This window comes from Lissotriton vulgaris, chromosome 8, assembly GCF_964263255.1.
Source record: "Lissotriton vulgaris chromosome 8, aLisVul1.2, whole genome shotgun sequence".
Taxonomy (NCBI): Eukaryota; Metazoa; Chordata; class Amphibia; order Caudata; family Salamandridae; genus Lissotriton; species Lissotriton vulgaris.
Window position 1 is genome coordinate 1,356,945,329 of NC_141696.1, and position 19,283 is coordinate 1,356,964,611.

The 19,283-nt window shown below is 45.5% G+C and overlaps 1 protein-coding gene across 1 annotated transcript in view; it reads left to right on the top strand.

Moving 5' to 3' along the window:
- MRE11 (MRE11 double strand break repair nuclease) overlaps nucleotides 1–19,283 on the top strand; it is a 468,980-nt gene that overhangs the window by 225,969 nt on the left and 223,728 nt on the right. The window contains exons 10-11 of the mRNA XM_086935305.1: nucleotides 313–393; nucleotides 9,719–9,845. Coding sequence (XP_086791431.1) covers nucleotides 313–393; nucleotides 9,719–9,845 — 208 coding nt within the window. The remainder of the gene's footprint in view (nucleotides 1–312; nucleotides 394–9,718; nucleotides 9,846–19,283) is intronic.

A 19,283-nucleotide genomic window follows, 5' to 3' on the forward strand; every position in this document is an offset into this window, starting at 1 on the left:
TTTTTTTTGTTGTTGTTATTTTTCCCGGTGCTCACAGCAAATCATGGTAAGTATCGGAGGTAGAAGTTATGATTAAAGAGCTAAGAGAACAAAAAAAAACACATTGTGCTGCTAATGTGGACACCCAAAACTATTATAATTTGGTTGAAATGCTTTTTTGTTTAATGCTAAAATAGAAAACATATACACTCATTTGTCATCAGACTGAAAGAGTAAAGTGCTTATTTTTAAATCATTGGTTTTATTAATAAACACGAAACCAAATCTTTCTTGCTGACCTGCTGTATTAACCACCCTGACTTTACATTTCAGATTGAATCAATGCTTGAAATTGCAGAAAGAGAGCACCTGGGAAATACCCGCCAGCCAGAAAAACCCCTGATACGACTGCGAGTAAGACTTTACTGGTTGTATTGAAATATAACCGTGCTAGCCTATGCATTTGAAACTTAATTGAGAATCTGGATTATTTGTTTGAGTTTGTCCTCATGTTTTTTTCTCTTCAAGTGTGTTTTGCTTATTTTAAATCTGTTTTTGTAAAATCACTATTTCAATCAGCGATTTGTGTACAATAATATCAGAAACATACATGAAGATAGTCACTGAAGTAATGTATTGTTTGGAGTTTTTTGATCTTTTGCAGGCTAGACTCCAACCCTAATAGTAACTAGGTCCTAAAGAGGATGGGATAACAGTGGTAAATAGTTACTACAGAAGACTCCAGGCGTTGAGATGTGTGATTTCAGGTGATTCTCCACGCTCATCTTAGGTGGTGCAGAACCAGACTTCCGCCGCTTGTTGCTAGAACTAATGCATGGATTTCCATTTTCTGTCCATACTCCGAGGTTAATGAGCACTGAGGTGGTGGTAGTTGGAAAACTGCCGCTTGGGTGAGGACTGGGTGTGAGTGTTTGATTGGTTCAGATGCTCCGTCCATTACCACCCCCTTTTGTACCGCTTTTGGCTGCCATAAGTGTGGCAGGGTATGCTCAGACGTGAGTCCCGTGCTCACTTTGCCACTGGATTCAAGAAAGCCGGGCTGAAGACGGCTGGAATGCCAGAAACCGGTCCTCGGAAGCTTGTTTCCGGTCCAGGGAAGGCATGGCTTGGCAGTTCGGGCTGGACTGTTCCCATGAGGCACAGGGTCAGACTGATTTGCATATAGCCATGTCTGAACTGGGGTGGCAGAGTGGGCTAAAGAACGGTGATGGATTAAACCCAGATCTTTTGACTGGGTGTGAGTGTTTGATTGGTTCAGATGCTCCGTCCATTACTACCCCCTTTTGTTCCGTTTTTGGCCGCCATAAGTGTGGCAGAGTATGCTCAGACTTGAGACCCTTGCTCACTTTGCCACTGGATTCAAGCAAGCCGGGCTGAAGACGGCTGGAATGCCAGAAACCGGTCCGCGGAAGCTTGTTTCTGGTCCAGGGAAGGCATGGCTTGGCAGTTCGGGCTGGACTGTTCCCATGAGGCACAGGGTCAGACTGATTTGCATATAGCCATGTCTGAACTGGGGTGGCAGAGTGGGCTAAAGAACGGTGATGGATTAAACCCAGATCTTTTGACTGGGTGTGAGTGTTTGATTGGATCAGATGCTCCGTCCATTACCATCCCCTTTTGTACCGCTTGGGTGAAGAAAGCATTCCCTCTTCCTGAACTAGAAGTTCTGCTTTTTTACCATTCACTCTTCCATCAAGAGCTGGGTGGCTGTGCATCTACTGAGAGTACAAAATGTGTGTACCCCAGAGTCCGACCTGCACACTTCCGCATTCTTGAGGTGAAGGCCATTTTTTGGCACTGAAAGCCTTTTTGCGCTCAGCTCACAAACAATGCATTCTAAGCAGATTGTCCCATACATAACCATGTGTCTTCGCTAGCAGTTTAAGAAAAGATGTAGTTGTTGGTAAACAACCCGGCTCCTTGTACTTGTATTCCTTATGGCCTTCGCTAACATGTTTTTGTAGAGAGCCAATTGGTAGTGATGAGTAAAGCTCAATCAGTTGATTTAAAGCAGGATTGACCAGGGTGTCTTGCCCAGACAATGCTGAAGGTGGCATTTCTTCAAGTGCTGGATGTGCAGATCTTTGTTGTCTCTGTTCCTTCAGAATGGACTGTTCTATGATACGCAATCTGCCTAGTTCAAACAGCACACCGATTTTTTTTTTTTTTGCTCTTTGTTCTGTTGATCAGTGATATGATCATTGAATGTTTTGAGGTATATTTAAAATTTCTCATTCAATTTTTTTAAAAACCAATACATACCTTATCATTTTAATACATTTGCAAATGTTCCTCCACACCGTGTTTGTTTCTTCTGCCTCTCGGGTTTTTTGTGCAGACTCTGGATTCTCTATTTTTTTTAATCTGCTTTAGACTTAACATTTATATCACTTATAAAGCGTACGATCACCTTTCAGGTATCCTGGCGCTGAAGGCCTTTTCTTAGACAAGAAGCAACCTGCTATCGAGCAAGCTGAATCAATGAACATTGGGTTACACAGGAAAGAGGCCGGTTTTTAAGGGTTTTCTGAAGTGCAGTAGGTCTGTTGCAGAGCTTAGGGCGCTTGGAAGATTATTAAGAAGCTGAGCAGCTCTGATCAGGACCCGACTGCCCTATCTGTTTTTTTACAGAATTGTGCAACGCCAAGTGAGTTTTGCAGTTGCTGAATGGTGGCATCTCCCTGCAACGTATCTTTTAAATCTTCTTTGCAGGGACAAAGGACCCTTAACATGAAATGCTCTGAAAACTATGCACAAAGATTTCAAGGCTATCCTCCGATTTACCAGGAGCCACTGGAGTTCCTTCATATCACTAGAGGCAGAGAATCTCCTTGGCCAGTGTAGTGCCAGCTTTGCAGCTGAAGCTTAGACTCGGTACAATCTCTTGATTAGCTATTAAGATACTCCAAGTAACAGAGTCACAGTAGTCAAGTCTACTTAGTGTCACACTTCGCACAATCAAAGTTTTTGCTTGAGAGGGCATCAGTAAAAGTTTCCTTCAGTCTCCGAGAAGTGCAAAGCAAGTGCCTGCCATTTTATTTACATGGCTCTCAATGGATCTGTTGTCACTGATGACACTTAAATTGTGCACCGTCTCTGTTGTTTTTAGCTCATTCTCCTTTGTCGGTCGCCAGAAATTCAAAGGAGCCCTGCTTTCTAACGTGGCTGGCAGGAGTGTCTTTGGGGTTAAGATCTGGTGGTTGAAATGCCATAATGTCCTCAGTGATCTTTTTGATGTTTTTATCAAAGAACTCTGCATGATTATCACATAATGCCTGTGAGGGTTCAGTTACTTGCCTCACTCACTCTGGGTTAGTTAGTTCGCACATGAGATCAATTACTTTTTTATCACTGTTAGGGGATTCAAGAATTGCATTTGCACATTTGTTGGCTTTTGCCTTGCAGACCTCCTTCTCATATTTATTTAGAGCTGCTCTTTAGTCGTTTTTTGTTCACATCTGTTTTTGGAACTGCGCCAATTTCTGTCCAATTACTTGCAGGCTTGTTTAGATGTTTTAAATATTATTTTGTACTATGGGGCTCAGGGTCTGCATCGTATTTTAGTGTCTTTCGAGGGTATTTCTGTATCTGGTGTTTCAACAATTGTTTCCGCTGCAGCTTCATAATTATCTTCAACTGTTGTCCTGTGATCTTGCAATGTAGCTAGATCGAACAACATTCCTTGTGTTGGCCTATTCAGTTTATGCCATGTTTTTCCTTGCCTCATTTTGGCCAATTCTGTATTACAGCCATTTAATGTCTTTATTAATATGGAAGGCCACTAATGCGAAGTTCAGTGTACACATCATCCCCAGGTGCATGTATAAAGGTAACCAAACCTCATTCCCCACCCCTCCGTTTCGACCCCCAATGCCGCCCCCACACCCCCACAGCAAGTGCATTAGTAGTCCATAATCAAGGAAACATCAAAACCCCTAATTGCACATGAAGGTGTGCGCATCCTCTAGACCACTCACAACTCACCTGCCCCGATGCAAGTGTTTCCCCCGGCATCTTTCAAACTCTGGTCCTGTGTGAAAGTTTGTTCCGTACCTTGTGTTTGCGAGCCCTGCTCACTACCCCCACCCATCACCTTGTGCATGTCTCTCAAAAATGTGGCCAAAATTTCAGAGATATCCTGCAATTTCTCATCCCGGCGATTTACTTTTATAAGAGCCTCCTCTGCCAGTGCCCACTCAATAAAGTCTTTACACCAAAATGTTATGGAAGAGAACCTTGTGCTGAAGCACCCTATGGACACCCTTCTCTTAGCCAATACTAAAGTGACCTGTAGGAACTTTCAGTGCATCTTACCCCCTTTAGGTTGTTTCACAATACCGAGCAGGCGACTCCTCGATCGTTATGCTGTTACGGCCTGCAGTTGTGTTATCACAGTTGTTCAATAGCCCTGCGCCCTGTAGTATGACCAAGCCACATACAGGAAGGAAGCACTCTGACCCACACATCTGGGGCAATCAGCACTACTGTCACCATACATTCGACTAAGCGTAACTGAGTTAAATATGTGCCTTGCACATCATTGAAGTGCGCTAGCTTATATTTAGCATTGCATGACAGCCATTTCACCAATTCGCAGGTCACGCTCCATTACGCATCAGTCAGGAGTTTTTGCAGCTCCTTACACCACGCCGGATGGCCGCAGGCTTAGTCCTAACCCTTTCCGCCTTGAGGGCTTTACATAGATGCGTCACCATATGTCTTACCGCCCCAGCCCTCAACAGCAAGTGTGGGGTTTCCATCTCTTGGGGTGTATTCGGGAAATCCTTCCAGATTTGCTGTGCCTTCCCAAAAGTTAGGAATTTCTCATCCTTTTAGAGATCACCTCATACCCCCATTCCCTCCATCGCAGTACAGAAATGTCCTCACTATTGCGGCTATAGGGCAGCCACGTGCAGAGGACAAGATCACAAGCAAAGTGGGGCCGCTTCAAGACCCTAGTTACCATCTGCAACCACACCTCCATGTCATCCACTACAATGAGTTCCTCTGATGAAAAAATGAGGTCCAAAGTGTGACCACCTTGGTAAGTGGGGCCATCCACTAATTGCCGCAGTCCCAGGATTTCACAAGGGCCCTTTAGTTCCTTGAAAGGGAGTGATAGATCCTCTTCTGCACACATATTAAAATCTCCTATGATGGAGAAGTTTGAGTGAGTAAGGGCCAGGTTTGACATGTGTCCTATTAAAGATCGCAGGTAGGGGGTTGCTGGGCCCTAAGGTCAATAGCATGGATTCCTGAGAGAACACAGCCTTTCTCAGATTTTAATGTGAAACCCATTCATTTGGGGCCTGTCAGCTCATCATGAGCTAGAGTAGTAACGTTCTATTTTTCTTTCAAAATTATACCCATTTTTTCCTCTGCTAGTTTCTCCTGCCCTGTGCAATTTTTGGAAATCTGGTGGACAGACCTCTCCCAAACAGTATGTCTCACTTATCGGATTCTAGCATCAGATTAATCTCTGTAGAGTGTTTTACTAGAAACCTTGCATTTATGAGTCCACATCTCATTATATGAGATGTTCTATTAATAATGACAGACATCATTTTTTACTTTGATTAAGGCATGTTATCAGTATTTCAAATTCAATGCAATTCAATTTATTACGTTTGTCAACATAAAAACGCTTTAAAATCTCAATTTTTCCCCTTTGCTATGTGCAAACAATTCTGTTCCCCGTGCAATTATCGCTAGAAGCAGCAGTGACCTGTCACAACATAAATAGATTGTGGTGGAAAATGCACAAAAATTATTTAAAGACAACAAACTACTAACAACTACTATTATCAGTATCTCATATGTTTTCTTATTGTATTTATCTATTTTAGGTTTTTGGGATGATTTGTGTGCAGCTTGTTGGTATCTCACAGCAAGGGGCAAGCTGTTAGATAGGAGTTCTGAAGGTACAGTGGGAAGGTTTTAATAGTCAATTGCCATTCTAACCCATCCATGTGATGGTGATGTAGAGAAAGTTAAGTAAATGGTTGAACATGTCTAGATAGCGTTGAGTGGTCTTGTTTCCAAATTTGTCAAGAGATTGCCTGGACAATAACAGGAAGTTACATCCTTGGTGTACTGAGGTTCATAGATCATTGTGACAGCCAAACTAGTTGGCATGTGCTTCTGACTATGCAGAATAACACCTGCCTGTAAATTGTGTCTTCACAGTTGTGCTGGGTTTTTACACAAAACAATACAGGTGGGTCTCATTTGTCCCTTAGGGGCTCTACTTGGATTTTTTTTACAAGGATTGGGGCAAACTATCAAGAAAGACTGCTCTTTACGACTTCTTCTCACCAAATGTTAAATAAAATACACTATGCTAAACAAATATGCTCGCACATGAGCACACCGTCAATCAGGCTTTTTAGGTAAAACTATATTTGGGTATTGCTCCACCCACGTTGAAGATGAAGAAACTGACCAGCTAGTTTTCATCATTCATGCACATGTATGATTGCGAAATACCTGTAAAATAATCTACGCTATGTATCGCAGTAACTGTACTAGCTCAATAAATATACTAAGCCTATTGTTATGGACCTTGACATGTATATTCCGTTTTCTGATCTCGCCAAGGCCCATATATATTTTTTTACCTTCTAATATTACGAACTCTTTTACGATTACCAGTTCTTCACAGGTGACTAACTATTTAGCGGCATGCTGATTAATGCACAAATAGATCCATCAATTGTGAAAACATCAGCAAATGTATACGCGCATTGCACCAAAAAACATTTATATGAGCCTGTCTTCTTCTGAGCCAAAATATTTGTGTTATAGGGTTCAACAGCTCTGTGCATGTAATGTTATTAGCACAGACGGGGCAGTGCTAAAAAAAAAGAGTGCATATATACAGTTGTGCTTAAAACACTAATGCACCCAAGGTTGTTATATACATTATGCTCATAAAAATATCCTTTAAAAACATGTTTAAGGTTTTCATAAACAGCAAATCATTTTGCAACCTAAGATGTGTTGTTGACGTTTCGACCCAATATCTCCTTGCATCATCTTACACCTCTTTTACTATACTGATCCCCCAAAACAAACCTTTCTAAACTCTTCCCTCTTTTCTACCCCTCCGCCCTTCTTAACCCAAATAACTGACTAACATATCCCCCACTAAAATTACTTTCATGTTTCGCCACACTAATTCAACACTAATCCTGATGGGTTCCAGAGTAGCGTGCTACTTGCGCTTCAAAACCCCATCAGGGGTAGCAAGCGCTATTTAAATACAAACCTCTTTCTCTTCACTATCCCGTCACCTATCCTTCTCTACCCAAATAACTGAAAAACGTATCCACTACTCAAATAACTTCATATTTTACTATACTAATTTTCAACACTAATCCTTTATGAGTTCCGGAGTGGCGTACTACTCGCCAGAAAAGCGCTTCAACATCCATCAGGGGTAACAAGTGCTATATGAATGCAAACCTTTCTTCCCCTTTTATCCCTCCGCTATCCGCTATGGAAGAATAAAGATAAGAGTAAAGCCAGCTTATTCACTGAGTCTAATTACTCAACATGTAACTCTAAATCACATTGTAATACAACATGTTAAGGACTTTACATAAACTGGGGAACTTGCCTCCATGGACTGTGTATGGCACAGTACAACAATAGATACTTTGTGTTTTCCATAAAATGAAATGAAACCAACTGACACAATGTGTACTTATTCATCCTACTAACGACTGCTCTAACTAGCGAGATGTAACAGTGCAACTTAACAGGACTTACATTCACTGATTGGATGCCCTTCTTCTTGAGATTTTAGTGAGCGTGGTTAGGTGTCTGCCGGCGGTTCGTTCGTCTGTAGGATAGCTATGCATGGAAAGATAATCCTGCCTGAGGCAACCTATTACTGGACCAGAATGACTCTACAATATAAGACTGGTCACCACAGTATCCAGCGGCCATGTTTAAATTCAATTGTGCTCCAGGTCTCAGCATGGGTGCTGAGAGCTCGACCAAGGTTGTAACATCGAGATGCCCGCACCAGTGTTGTTTCTGATGGAACTGAGATGTATGAAGGGCCATGCATGTCGAGATCACTATACATATGGGCTACCAAGATTATTTTAACTTTTCCCTCCCATGTGCATGTATATGTCATGGTGCATCCAGCCAAAGGAAAGGTGACCCCGAATGCAGTGGAGAGAGTCACAATGCTACTTTTGGGTCTGAGTCGTTTGCGCAGCAGATGATTCTAGAATCAGAGGAAGAAGACACAATTTGCAAGCAGGTGTTTAGCCTTGTGTCAGCTGCATTAGATGTATTATGCTCTCCTGAGAGGTGTTTTAAAGAGTCTGGACCACACTCTTGGTCAGAGGATTTTGAAACAACTCAGCAATGATGTCAGTCCAAGGGTGTGTTGCTACTGTTCAAGACTCAGAGAAAGTGTAGCATTTTATCCACAACTCACGTGTCTACATTGTGTGCCTTTCACCACCAAAGGGAAGACAGGCTTCAATGAACACCCTTTGGAGACCACAGCAGAGGCCGGATTGAATTCTAGTAGTTTACAGAAGCGGATGTGTGGGTCGTGCCAAAGATAAATGTATAATTTAGGATGGATCGAGTAAACATTTCTAGTTAAATTGGCTGGATATTACCACCCCTTCTGCCCCCATTACCAGATTTCCTGGTGAGCTCCAGTCTGCTTTCTCCCCTTATAGGGTTTCACCATTATCGATCTATTTAGTTGTAGTTATTGTGCTATTCTAATTGATATCTGTGGTCTATGCAAAAGGCATGACATGGACAGTAGTCAAACTTAAGAAGAGCCATTAAATTAAACTTAACCTGCCCATCTGACACTCCTGCTCAACAAGCTGGTATATTGAGTACCTCACGTTGCCTGTGCATGCCAGGTTAGTATGATACCAGGACTACAAATTGAAAGTCAAGTTACCATGAACACTTTTTCGGGCATTCAGGGCTGGGAAACATGCCTGTACATAATGCAGAAAACATTCCTATCCCAACACCCTGTGTTGTGGGTCCACGAGGCCTAGTTAGGCGGTCTGCGACTGTTTTTCACAATTAAATAATATTAACATGAATCAATAAAAATTAATGAGGCATAAACTAAAAAAGGAGCAAAACTGAAAAATTGAAAACTTTTTCTGTATTTGATAGTGAATTAAAAAAAAATTCAATATTTGAGCATTTGTTTGGTCTATACTTGTTTTGTATTTTTGTGTGTATTGTTTTGAGGTCCAAATCATGGAAATTGCTTTGGCCGGGGAGTCCCCTGCTTCCAGTAATGACTCAGTGGGGGGCCCCGGATCCCAGTCATGAGTCAGTGAGGGTCCACAGAAGTCAAAAAGTTAACAACCTCTGCACTAGTCAAAACAAGCAGCTTCTTTTGCAGGAATCCATATCCATCTGGATATACTGTAGGAGGACATTGTTCACTTGTGTGAAGAATGTGGCTCTGCCTGAGTACCACAGCGGGATCGGGTAGATTTCTGAAATATGAAGCAATGAATTGTAAAGTAGATTTGCTTGGTTAAAATGTTATTGCCTTGTGCCATTTACATACTAAGCTTGATTCCTAGTGCTCTCAACCTAATGGTTCCTTGGCAGTTTTTTTGTCCATTAACATATTATTTTACACGGGAAAGGTTAGCAATTTTCCATCTCTTGTAACATTTATCCTCATTTGTTCTAAATTTACATTTAGGTAGATTACAGTGGTGGCTTTGAACCCTTCAATGCCGTTCGATTTAGCCAGAAATTTGTGGATCGAATTGCCAATCCTAAAGATGTCATTCATTTCTTCAGGCATAAAGAACAGAAGCCTAAGAAAGGTAAGGAAGAATAACATTATTCTTCAATGTTCACCTGTATTTCGGTGAACAGTGGCTGTTTATGAATGGTGAATTTCTGTGTGAATGGGATAAAGGCATGGGAGTGCTTCACTGCGATAGAAGGAAGTCTGACTCTATGCGTGAAGCTGTTTGGCATCCTTTTGCATCTGGCATCACAGTAAGGCCAAGAGGGGTGATTGCATTAGTTTCTATTTCTAATTATTGTATGAGGAACTAAATCTTGACAAGATACACTTGGCTATATTGTGCCTAGGCTGTACATGAGTACGTGTGGCCAGTGGTAGCAAAAGCTTTGGGAAAGTGTGCATTAGGAGATAGAGTTGGAGCTTTGTGGAAGTGTGCTGAATCTAAATTGTTTGGTAATGCCCTGTGCTTTTTATATTTATAACAACACAATGTCTTTCTCTATGAATTGTTTAATACTTAGTGGAGGAACTGTATTTTGAGTGTTCAGGAGAATTGGAGTTGTTCCCTTTCCCACTTTCCAATTATTAAGTAAACGTAGTTATTACATTTTAAAACATAGATATATTTTTGTATATAGCTTTACTTCGGCGCTAGTAATGAATTTAAAGAAAATATGTAGTTTCATCTTGACTCATCAAGAGTTTTGAAGCGTCAAATAGACAGTTAACAGTACCTCTTTTAAGGGCATGTTCAACTTTTCAAACACCCTTTCTCGGGAGACGTTTTCAGCTATTGCTTCATTTATCATAGCAAAATCTCTGTGGGTCTCTTCAGTGTGACTCAGTAACATAATTGTGCTGTGTTTGTCATCAAGAGTCCTGGATTACCAGCGAATGCGAATAAAATATTTGTGGGTACCATCTACTCTTCCTATCAAGCCGTCACATGACTGAAATGTCATTTAAAAATGACAATCTCCCATTGAAGCAGTGCAACTTCCATTTCTTTTCCATTGTCTTCCTAGTTGTAGTTAATAAGACGATTGCTATCCAAGCCAGTAAATTATTGGACCCTAAAGGCACTAGTGTAACAAGGCATTGCTCCCGAGCACAGCATCAGCTCCTGCAGCCCACCAAAGCCAGTTGGTGTCAATGATTCCTAAGAGAAGTGGATCAGAGATCCTTGGGCAGAAATTAAATCAGATCCTGAAGTCACAAATCCACTGTAACTTGTACACTTGCATCCTAAACCTGAAGAAGATGCTATAGTCATCCACTCCAGTACCAACTACAGCAAGAATGCCTTAGGGGGCGTGGCTTGCAGCCGAGCATAATGGCCGCAACCTAGCACGGCTCCGGCCAGCACGAAGAAATCCCCACAAAGTCCGCTCAATTATCTGTAATAAATTGAACCCCAAAGACACTTTTCCGGCATCGGTGCGCCAGAGGCTCCCTCCGACGAGTTTGGAGCTGGGGCAGCACTGTTTCAGCACTCTGCAGGGAGACGGCGCGGAGCGGCCTGTGACCGTGACTGAAGCAGTGGCCTCGCGTACACCAACAATGCGCGACCGCGCTTGACTCGCCGCACAACGCGCGACCGCGCTTGACTCGACGCAGCACTCAGGAAACGGGAAGAGGTGAGCAGCGCTGGAGGGGACCCCTGGGACTGTACCCTAGCACTTCGCCAACCACATCAGCTTTGCTCCGTGTATGTCCCCGCAAGACTCAACTGTGGTTCGGTGGCTCCCGGCAGGGAGGAGAGGCCCTTCTGCGCCCAGGGATTATTGGCCTTCAGGCCCCAAATACCCCTGAAAGAGGACACAGGTGGCGCTTGGCAGTGGGAGCCATCTTCAACCCCCCACCCTGATCGAGGCCCGCGACCGGGCCCCTAAAGAGTCCTGGTGTGCCAAGCACGGAGCGGCCAGCAGCAGGATATGCAAAAGAGGCCCCGCCTGAGACACCATTCCACCACGATAGTGCCCACGCCCCACTGTAAGAACGTGACGTCAAGGGACGATTTGCACTCCACAGCAAGAGGGACCTTAGCCAGACACCTCGACCCTGCATGCCCTCCAGAGTGCTGATAAGACCATGCGGCGGCCCTGGTGAGGCACGCGACTGCCAACAGGGAAGCGGGCCGCTCGGCGCTCCAGCGTCATCGACAAGGGGGCAGGCATTACGCCAGGCACAAGGCCTTCAAGACGCACAAAAAGAGGAGGCGTTATCCCTCCCCAAGGATCCCAGACCTTCGAATAACAAACAGCGCCATAAAAAAAAAGATCCACAAGTGAGGGCCCGGCGCACACGTTGGCGTAGCACGGCCGAGACACTCCACATACCTCCTACTCTCAAGCCAGTCACAGACTTCAATGACAGTGTGTGTCACTTCAGCTAACCGTACTCTGCTGGGCCCGCTGGGGACCCCCGGCGAATTGGCTCTGGCCCTGGTTGAGGGCCAAAGACTACCTCAACAACACAGTGCCTAATTCGGGATTAGTGACCACCGGCGTCCCCCCTCACTGCGAAGCAGGAAACCCGAAACGCAGCAAGTGACACCCCGTCACAAGGCAGGCGGCGGTGAGTACTGCCTAACACTGGCCCAATGGACAGGGTCACCCCGGAAAACGGACCAAATGAGGGGCTGGGGCCAACGCACAACCCAACAAGTCAAGTTGGATAAGTACGCATATTCCAAGGACACCCCAGATGCTGCCACCCTAAGGGCCCATACAGTATCCAACTCAACGCCTTAGGGCCAACAAGAAGTCACATTATAAGACATAATGGCCGCTTTAACAAACGTCCAAACAACGGTGGGATCTATCTCTGTGGAAGTGTCGTTCCTCCGTGCAGACTTTCAGAAAATGGCTTCGAGAGTAACCAAAGTCAAAACACTACGGCGTCCCTCACGAAAGACACCGCCACCCTACAATGAAAGGGCCAACAGTTAGAAGCTCAAAGCCGGCAGATGGCATTCAAACTGGACGACCAAGAAGGCAGGTCTAGACGCAACAATGTGCTATTACAGGAGTTCCAGAATCCAAAGGGGTGCTAGCTATGGACCTGTGCATAGAGGAGCTCATCAAGACCCAGCTTCAACCAAGGGGGCTTTTCAGTTTCTTCTCGTGGAAAGGGCTCCCAGAGTGCCGGGCGGTAAACCTAAACCGGGAGAGCCCCCCCAGACCAATCCTGGCTCGGATTTTTAATTTCAGGGATCGCAATGCAATCCTCCAAACAGCAAGGGTGGCTTCGCCATTGTGCATAGAAAATTCAGTAATCTCGTTCTTCCCGGACTACACAGCAGCAGTCACCAAACCGAGAAGAAGCTTCCTCGAGGTCAAGAAGGAACTTAGGCACAGGGAACTAACCTATTTAATGCTGTTTCCAGCGAGGCTTCAAGTGGTGGTGGACAGGACAACCTGGTTTTTCGAAACACCTGAAGACACCCACATCTGGCTGGATGGTTGGCACCAAGCAAATGGGTTGAGAAAAGACAGTAGACAACAACAGCTTTGCCCACCAGCTGCAACATCACAAGGCCAGAGACAAGTAGTAGGTGGTGAAGTGGACCAGCCTCCGAAAAATCCAGAGAAGTGAAACATCGATGTTGATAGGCACCTACTTCGCAATACCGCTACAAAGAACGCCCCAAAAGCCCTACACCGCGACACACAACTACAGCACGGATCTTCCCGAAGGACTGGGTGCTGACCCACCGGGATAACGAATAACAAACTTTATATTTCCTTCCCGATGCCATATGTACTGTACCGTTCTTAACTTTCCAAACGTCTTTGAGTGAGGAGATGTTCGAAGTGCTCCGGATGTCTTCTCCCCCCACTCGCAAGTACTTTTTATGGGACTAAAGCACTCTGCACTGTTAGGGTGGCGGGTAGTTGGAAATCCGTCTAGCAGGGATGCAGGGAGGGGGTGGAGGGGGGTTTGTTTATGTTACTGTTCAAGTTTGGAATTTTTATTTTACCTATGTTTCACTGTCAAATGCTGATGCCGTACATTATGACTCTTAAACCAGGTTGGGATTAGGGTAGAGGGATAAAATAAACAGACAATATCCCACGACGTATTAATGAGTAGACAGTTAGGTATGTATGCCGAAAGCATTACTAGCAAGGAAAAAGGAGACTCAATTGGTTTTTAGAAAGTTCTCATAGCATCACATATTTGAAGTATAAACAAGATATACAGTTATGGCAACACTGTATAGAAGTAAATCAAGAAGCAACCCAAATTGCACTTGGTGCTCAGTGTGTACATGTGACACAAGGTGGCGACGCAAGTGACAATGGTGCACAGCAAAAACGGCGCAAGTGGTGTGAGTGAAATAATATATACAGTGTGATGATCAAGAACAATGGCTCTAATTTATAATTCAGTCAGATTAGGTACAATTACAGATGACAGTTAAAGTGAGCCACTGAGGGGAGCCGCGCCATTGATTGCGCTGTGTTGTCGACGATGTTTCGATCCGCTTTAGTTGGGATCGTCCTCAGGACGGGGTTGCGGTGAGTGAACGGTGCTGCATTTCGGAATCCTCTGAATCAATCATCGCAGATTTAAGCACATCTACTGGGCCGGTGTCCGCGGAGTTGCTGTATTTAGAAACCCTCGGAGTCGTTCATTGCAGATTTGAGCACATCCGGTTATTTGGCGGCGTGATGAAGCTGAATGAAGCAGCAGGCGGTGCCAAGAATCGATCCGGGTGCTGGAATAGCGGCGAACATTTCAGGGTTAGCACGCATGGAACCCTATGACCGGCACACACAGCTTCAATGCCCTACAATCGCCTTAATGTCCATTCCTGACCATGTGCACTCACGGCCGGAGGGCACAAACAAGCCTAGCCCCCCTCTTACCTTTATATCCTGGAATGTGAATGGCCTATGTGACAAAATAAAGAGAGGGCTAATATTACAACATCTCAAGAGGCATGCTCCCTTATTGGTCTTCTTACAAGAAACACACCTGTTGGGGACTGCCACCAAAGCTCTGGATAGATGGGGTTGCAAGATGATAGCACACTCTGAATTCACATCAGGCTCCAGAGGGGTAGAAATACTGGTTCGAAAGAGTTGCCCGCTGGTAGTACGGAGCAACCAGACAGATGACCAAGGATGCTTTGCGGCACTTTCTTGTCAGTGGGAAGGGCGAGCTTACAACCTTGCACTTCACAGTCTGGCCTTCCTAGCCCTGGGTAAATTCCTGCTTTCACTGCCCCTAGGGGAATTGATCATGGGGGCGATTTTAATGCTGTACTCCACGCTGCCTGGGATAGACTTCCACCAAGAGACCAAGGAACTAAATCACACACTTACGAGATTTCTCAGAAGCGTTGGGGCTAGTGGACGTTTGGTGCACACGCCACCCCACGGTGTGTCAATACACATATCACTCAGGAGCCCACAACAGTATGTCCAGGATTGACTATATCTTCACTTCTCCAACAAGCCTAGAGAACGTCCTGGAGATCACACATCTCCCTAGAGTAATATCTGATCATTCCCCTATTTCAGGAACATACACATCACACCACACTGGGAGGAGGCGCATATACCCTATATACCCAGGATACCTGAGGGCCCCAACCATAGGGATAAACCTACACAAAACCATGAAGCACTATTTTCAGGACAACACACACTTAGTGTCCACTCGCACTACTCTCTGGGAGGCGTACAAAACAGCCCTGCGCGGACAGGCCATTTCATTGATCACTTCACACAAACAGGACAAGGCCCTTCAGTTGCAGGAGCTCGAGAGGGTGGTTGGCCTGGCAGAAGATGAACACACAAGAGACCCAACCGACGAAACAACTCACAAACTAGCCCTTGCTAGACAGGCCTATAGGGACCACACGTGAGAAGAAGCTAAGGCCAGAGCTAAGAAAACGCAACACACTATCTATGAAGTGGGAGACAAAGCCGGCAAGCTTCTTCCCTGGCTAGATAAAAAAGAGCGCACAAGTCGCTGGGTGGCTCAGCCACACTTGGCGTCTGGGGAGGACATAACAGACCCACAGGACATAGTCCCAGCCTTTGCACAACACTACATGACAGTTTAATCTCCCACCCCGAACCTCACCGTGGAAGAAAACCTGGCCTTTCTTAAAGACATACGTCTGCCAACGTTGGCAGCCCCGGAGTTGCACACATTGGATGCGCCGCTTACAGCTGATGATTTCACAGCTGCTATCAGAGGGCTCCAACCGGGCAAGGCACTGGGTCCGAACGGTATTCCCGTGGAGCTTTACAAAAAAGAAGCGGAAACACTGGGGCCCTATTTATTGCAGATGTACGAGGACATCCTAGAAAAGGGACTACTTCCAAGAGACCAGAGGATAGCGACCATAGTGATGATCCAAAAATCCGGTAAACCCCCGAAGGAGTGCACCTCCTACCGTCCAATTTCACTCCTTAACACAGAAGCAAAAATATTAGCAAAAGCACTGGCGACCAGGCTCTAACCACATCATATGTCCCTCATACACCCCGGCCAATCCGGTTTTATGCCCGCCCGCAACACAGCAATGAACCCGAGACGGCTTCACAGTGTAATGGCCCGCATGCCTACTATTCGAGAAGAGGCGGTTATCCTATCATTAGACGCCAGTATGGTCTTTGATCGGTTGGAATGGCCCTTTTTGTTCACAGTGTTACAACATTTTGGCTTTGGCCCCAAATTTCTTGCCTGGGTTTAGCTCTTATATATGCAACCCCTGGCACACGTAGTGGTTAATGGACGTGTGTCTGACGACTTCCCCCTGGGGCGCAGGACCAGACAGGGCTGTCCCCTATCCCTGCTTTTATTTGCTCTAGTGCTTAAGCCGCTCACATCTTGGATCAGAGGGGACCCAGTGATACGGGGACTGCGGTGGACGGAGGGGTAGGAGGACCACATTTCCTTCTACGCTGACAACATCTTGATATACATGACTTCCCCTAGCCGATCAATCAATTGCTTGTTAGACATTTGTGCGTCCTACGGCAGGTTCTTTGGATACACGATCAATTGGGCGAAGTCGGTCATGTTCGTTATCCGCGGCCCCCCGCGCTTGCCCAGGGGAGTAACGATACAACTCGGAAAGGATGGATCTAAGTACCTGGGCATCCACATCACACCAGATCACACTCAATTCTATAAGCGTAACCTCTTGCCCCCTCACAGGAGACTCAAAAACGACGAGAAACATTGGCACTCACTGCCTCTGACCCTTTTGGGTCGAGCGGCCCTATTCAAAATGATGGCTTTTCACAGGTTTTTGTAGGCTCTCCAAAACACGCCAATCCCAGTCCCCAACTCCTATTTCAAATCCATCGAGGCAGAGGTGGGCCTCCTCCTCTGGGATGGAAGACCCCCCCCTCCCCCCGCATAGCGATGTCCGAACTCATTAGGAGCTGGATAAGATGGTGGAATTGCCCTGCCCAATGTACAACTATACTATTGGGCCTCTCTACTTATAGTAGTGAACCAATGGCTCCACGCCCGCAGGAGGAACCAGCCCTACGACTTAACAGACACACCCTTGGTACAGACGGACTCTTGGGCTCACTCTATAGCAAGGCCAAGATACGCACACTGATCAACCCCACGGCACACGCAGTGCACACTTGGTTCACAGCTCAGCGAACGCTCGGCTGGGAGGGAGTACTCACCCAACACACGCCACTCTGGGACACCCCAAAAGTGGGTATGCTTCGCAATAGTAAAGGTTTTATTCACTGGGACCTTATTGGAATTTCTAGGGTAGGGGACTTGTGGAAGAAGGGAGAGATTGTGACATTTGCCCAGTTGCGCTCAACATATCAAATGGCCGACTCGGAGCAGTTCCGATATTTGCAAATCAAACAAGCACTTACCAGAGCCATACCCCGAGGGGCCGATCTCCCCGAGTCATCACCACTCGAAGACCGCCTCCTGACAGACTACCTTACCAAAAAAGCAATCTCTCTTACATACCGCAAACTGATAAATAATCAGAAAGATCCCACACACAAACCTGAGAGAGAAGTGGCGGGCTGAGCTGGGGGACATGGACGTTCAGAACTGGCAGGAGGCCTTGGCATCCTCGCGGGAGGTGGCAATTCCGTCCCGACTACAACTCGTGCAACTGAAAATATTGCACAGAACATACTACACTAGTACAACACTTCACAACATCGGACGGACTAAAACAACTTTGTGTTCACGGGGGGGGGGTGGGCTACTGGGCACATTTTTCCACACGTTATGGGACTGTCCCAACATAGCACAATACTGGGAGACAGTCATGGCTACGATCACCTGGGTCTGCGGCGTTGAGGTCCCCCCAGAGCCCTGGATGTGCCTTCTTAATATTTGGGAGCCAACCGACTCAACCACTCAGCACAGGCTTGGGCGACCCTGGGGATTACACTGGCTAAGCGAAATTTAGTACAGCGCTGGGGAGCGCTCACTGCCCCCCTGCATCAACTTTAGTATAATGACTTAGATCAGGCAATGGTGGCAGAGAAGGCAGTATTCATTCACAGAGGTTGTCCCCAAAAGTGGGCGCGGGTATGGGGCAAGTGGAACTCATTCCGATGCAATATTTGCTCCCCCCAGCTGAGGAATCTGACCCAGACCCAAGCGACGAACTCACGCAAATTATCACAGAGCCACATGAGCAGTCTAGGATCGGAGATTGCAAAACTTGTGTCTGGTGAGTTCGAGGATAAACCACATCTGTACCCAGTGCCACCCGACAACCAACTTGTAAAATGCACACTATGAGATTTGCAAATGTCACATATTATCAGCAATGTTGTCAGCATATCTCAATCAAATAAAAAAAAAAGAATGCCTTAGGAAGGAAATTGAGTGACCCTGTCTCCATGAATTCCTGGGCATTTTTAGATTAAGTGTTGCTGCCAGCTAGTTTCTAAAGAAACTGCCGGGTGCATGATAGGCAAGCAAATGGCTGTCCGTTTAAACTCACCTGTTTCCTGGCCTGACATTCATTAGGTTTCTTTCCTGTACAATTGAGGCCTGCGAATGTGGTGGATAGTAGAAAGATAAAGTGGTGGTTGTTCCCTTCACTGGGGGTTCCCTTATGAAATCCTTTACGTAGAACACTGGTTTCACCATTCTTGCAGCATGCCTACGTGCTTTACTGTGTCAGCACCATTTTGGTGCTCACATTGCAATCAGGGTTACTTGGTCCCGGTTGTGGGAATTGGGGTGTTTTACCTCAAATGTCCAACACTGGCATACTATGAACTCTGAAAAATGACACCAAGTAAATCCTTTAGCTCTTGACTCTTAGGGTAGATGTTGTGACGTCAGACCCAACTCAGAAACTCACAAGGCAACTCTCATTAGAATGTTGACCCAGTGTTTTAATACTGTTAAGCAAACGTACTAATTCAATCAGCAATGCAATACAAACAGATCTTGATTGATGCAGGAATAAACGCAATTACTGGAATTACAAGCAAGTATGAAAATTACAGGCAACTAGTGGAATTAGGCAGACAAA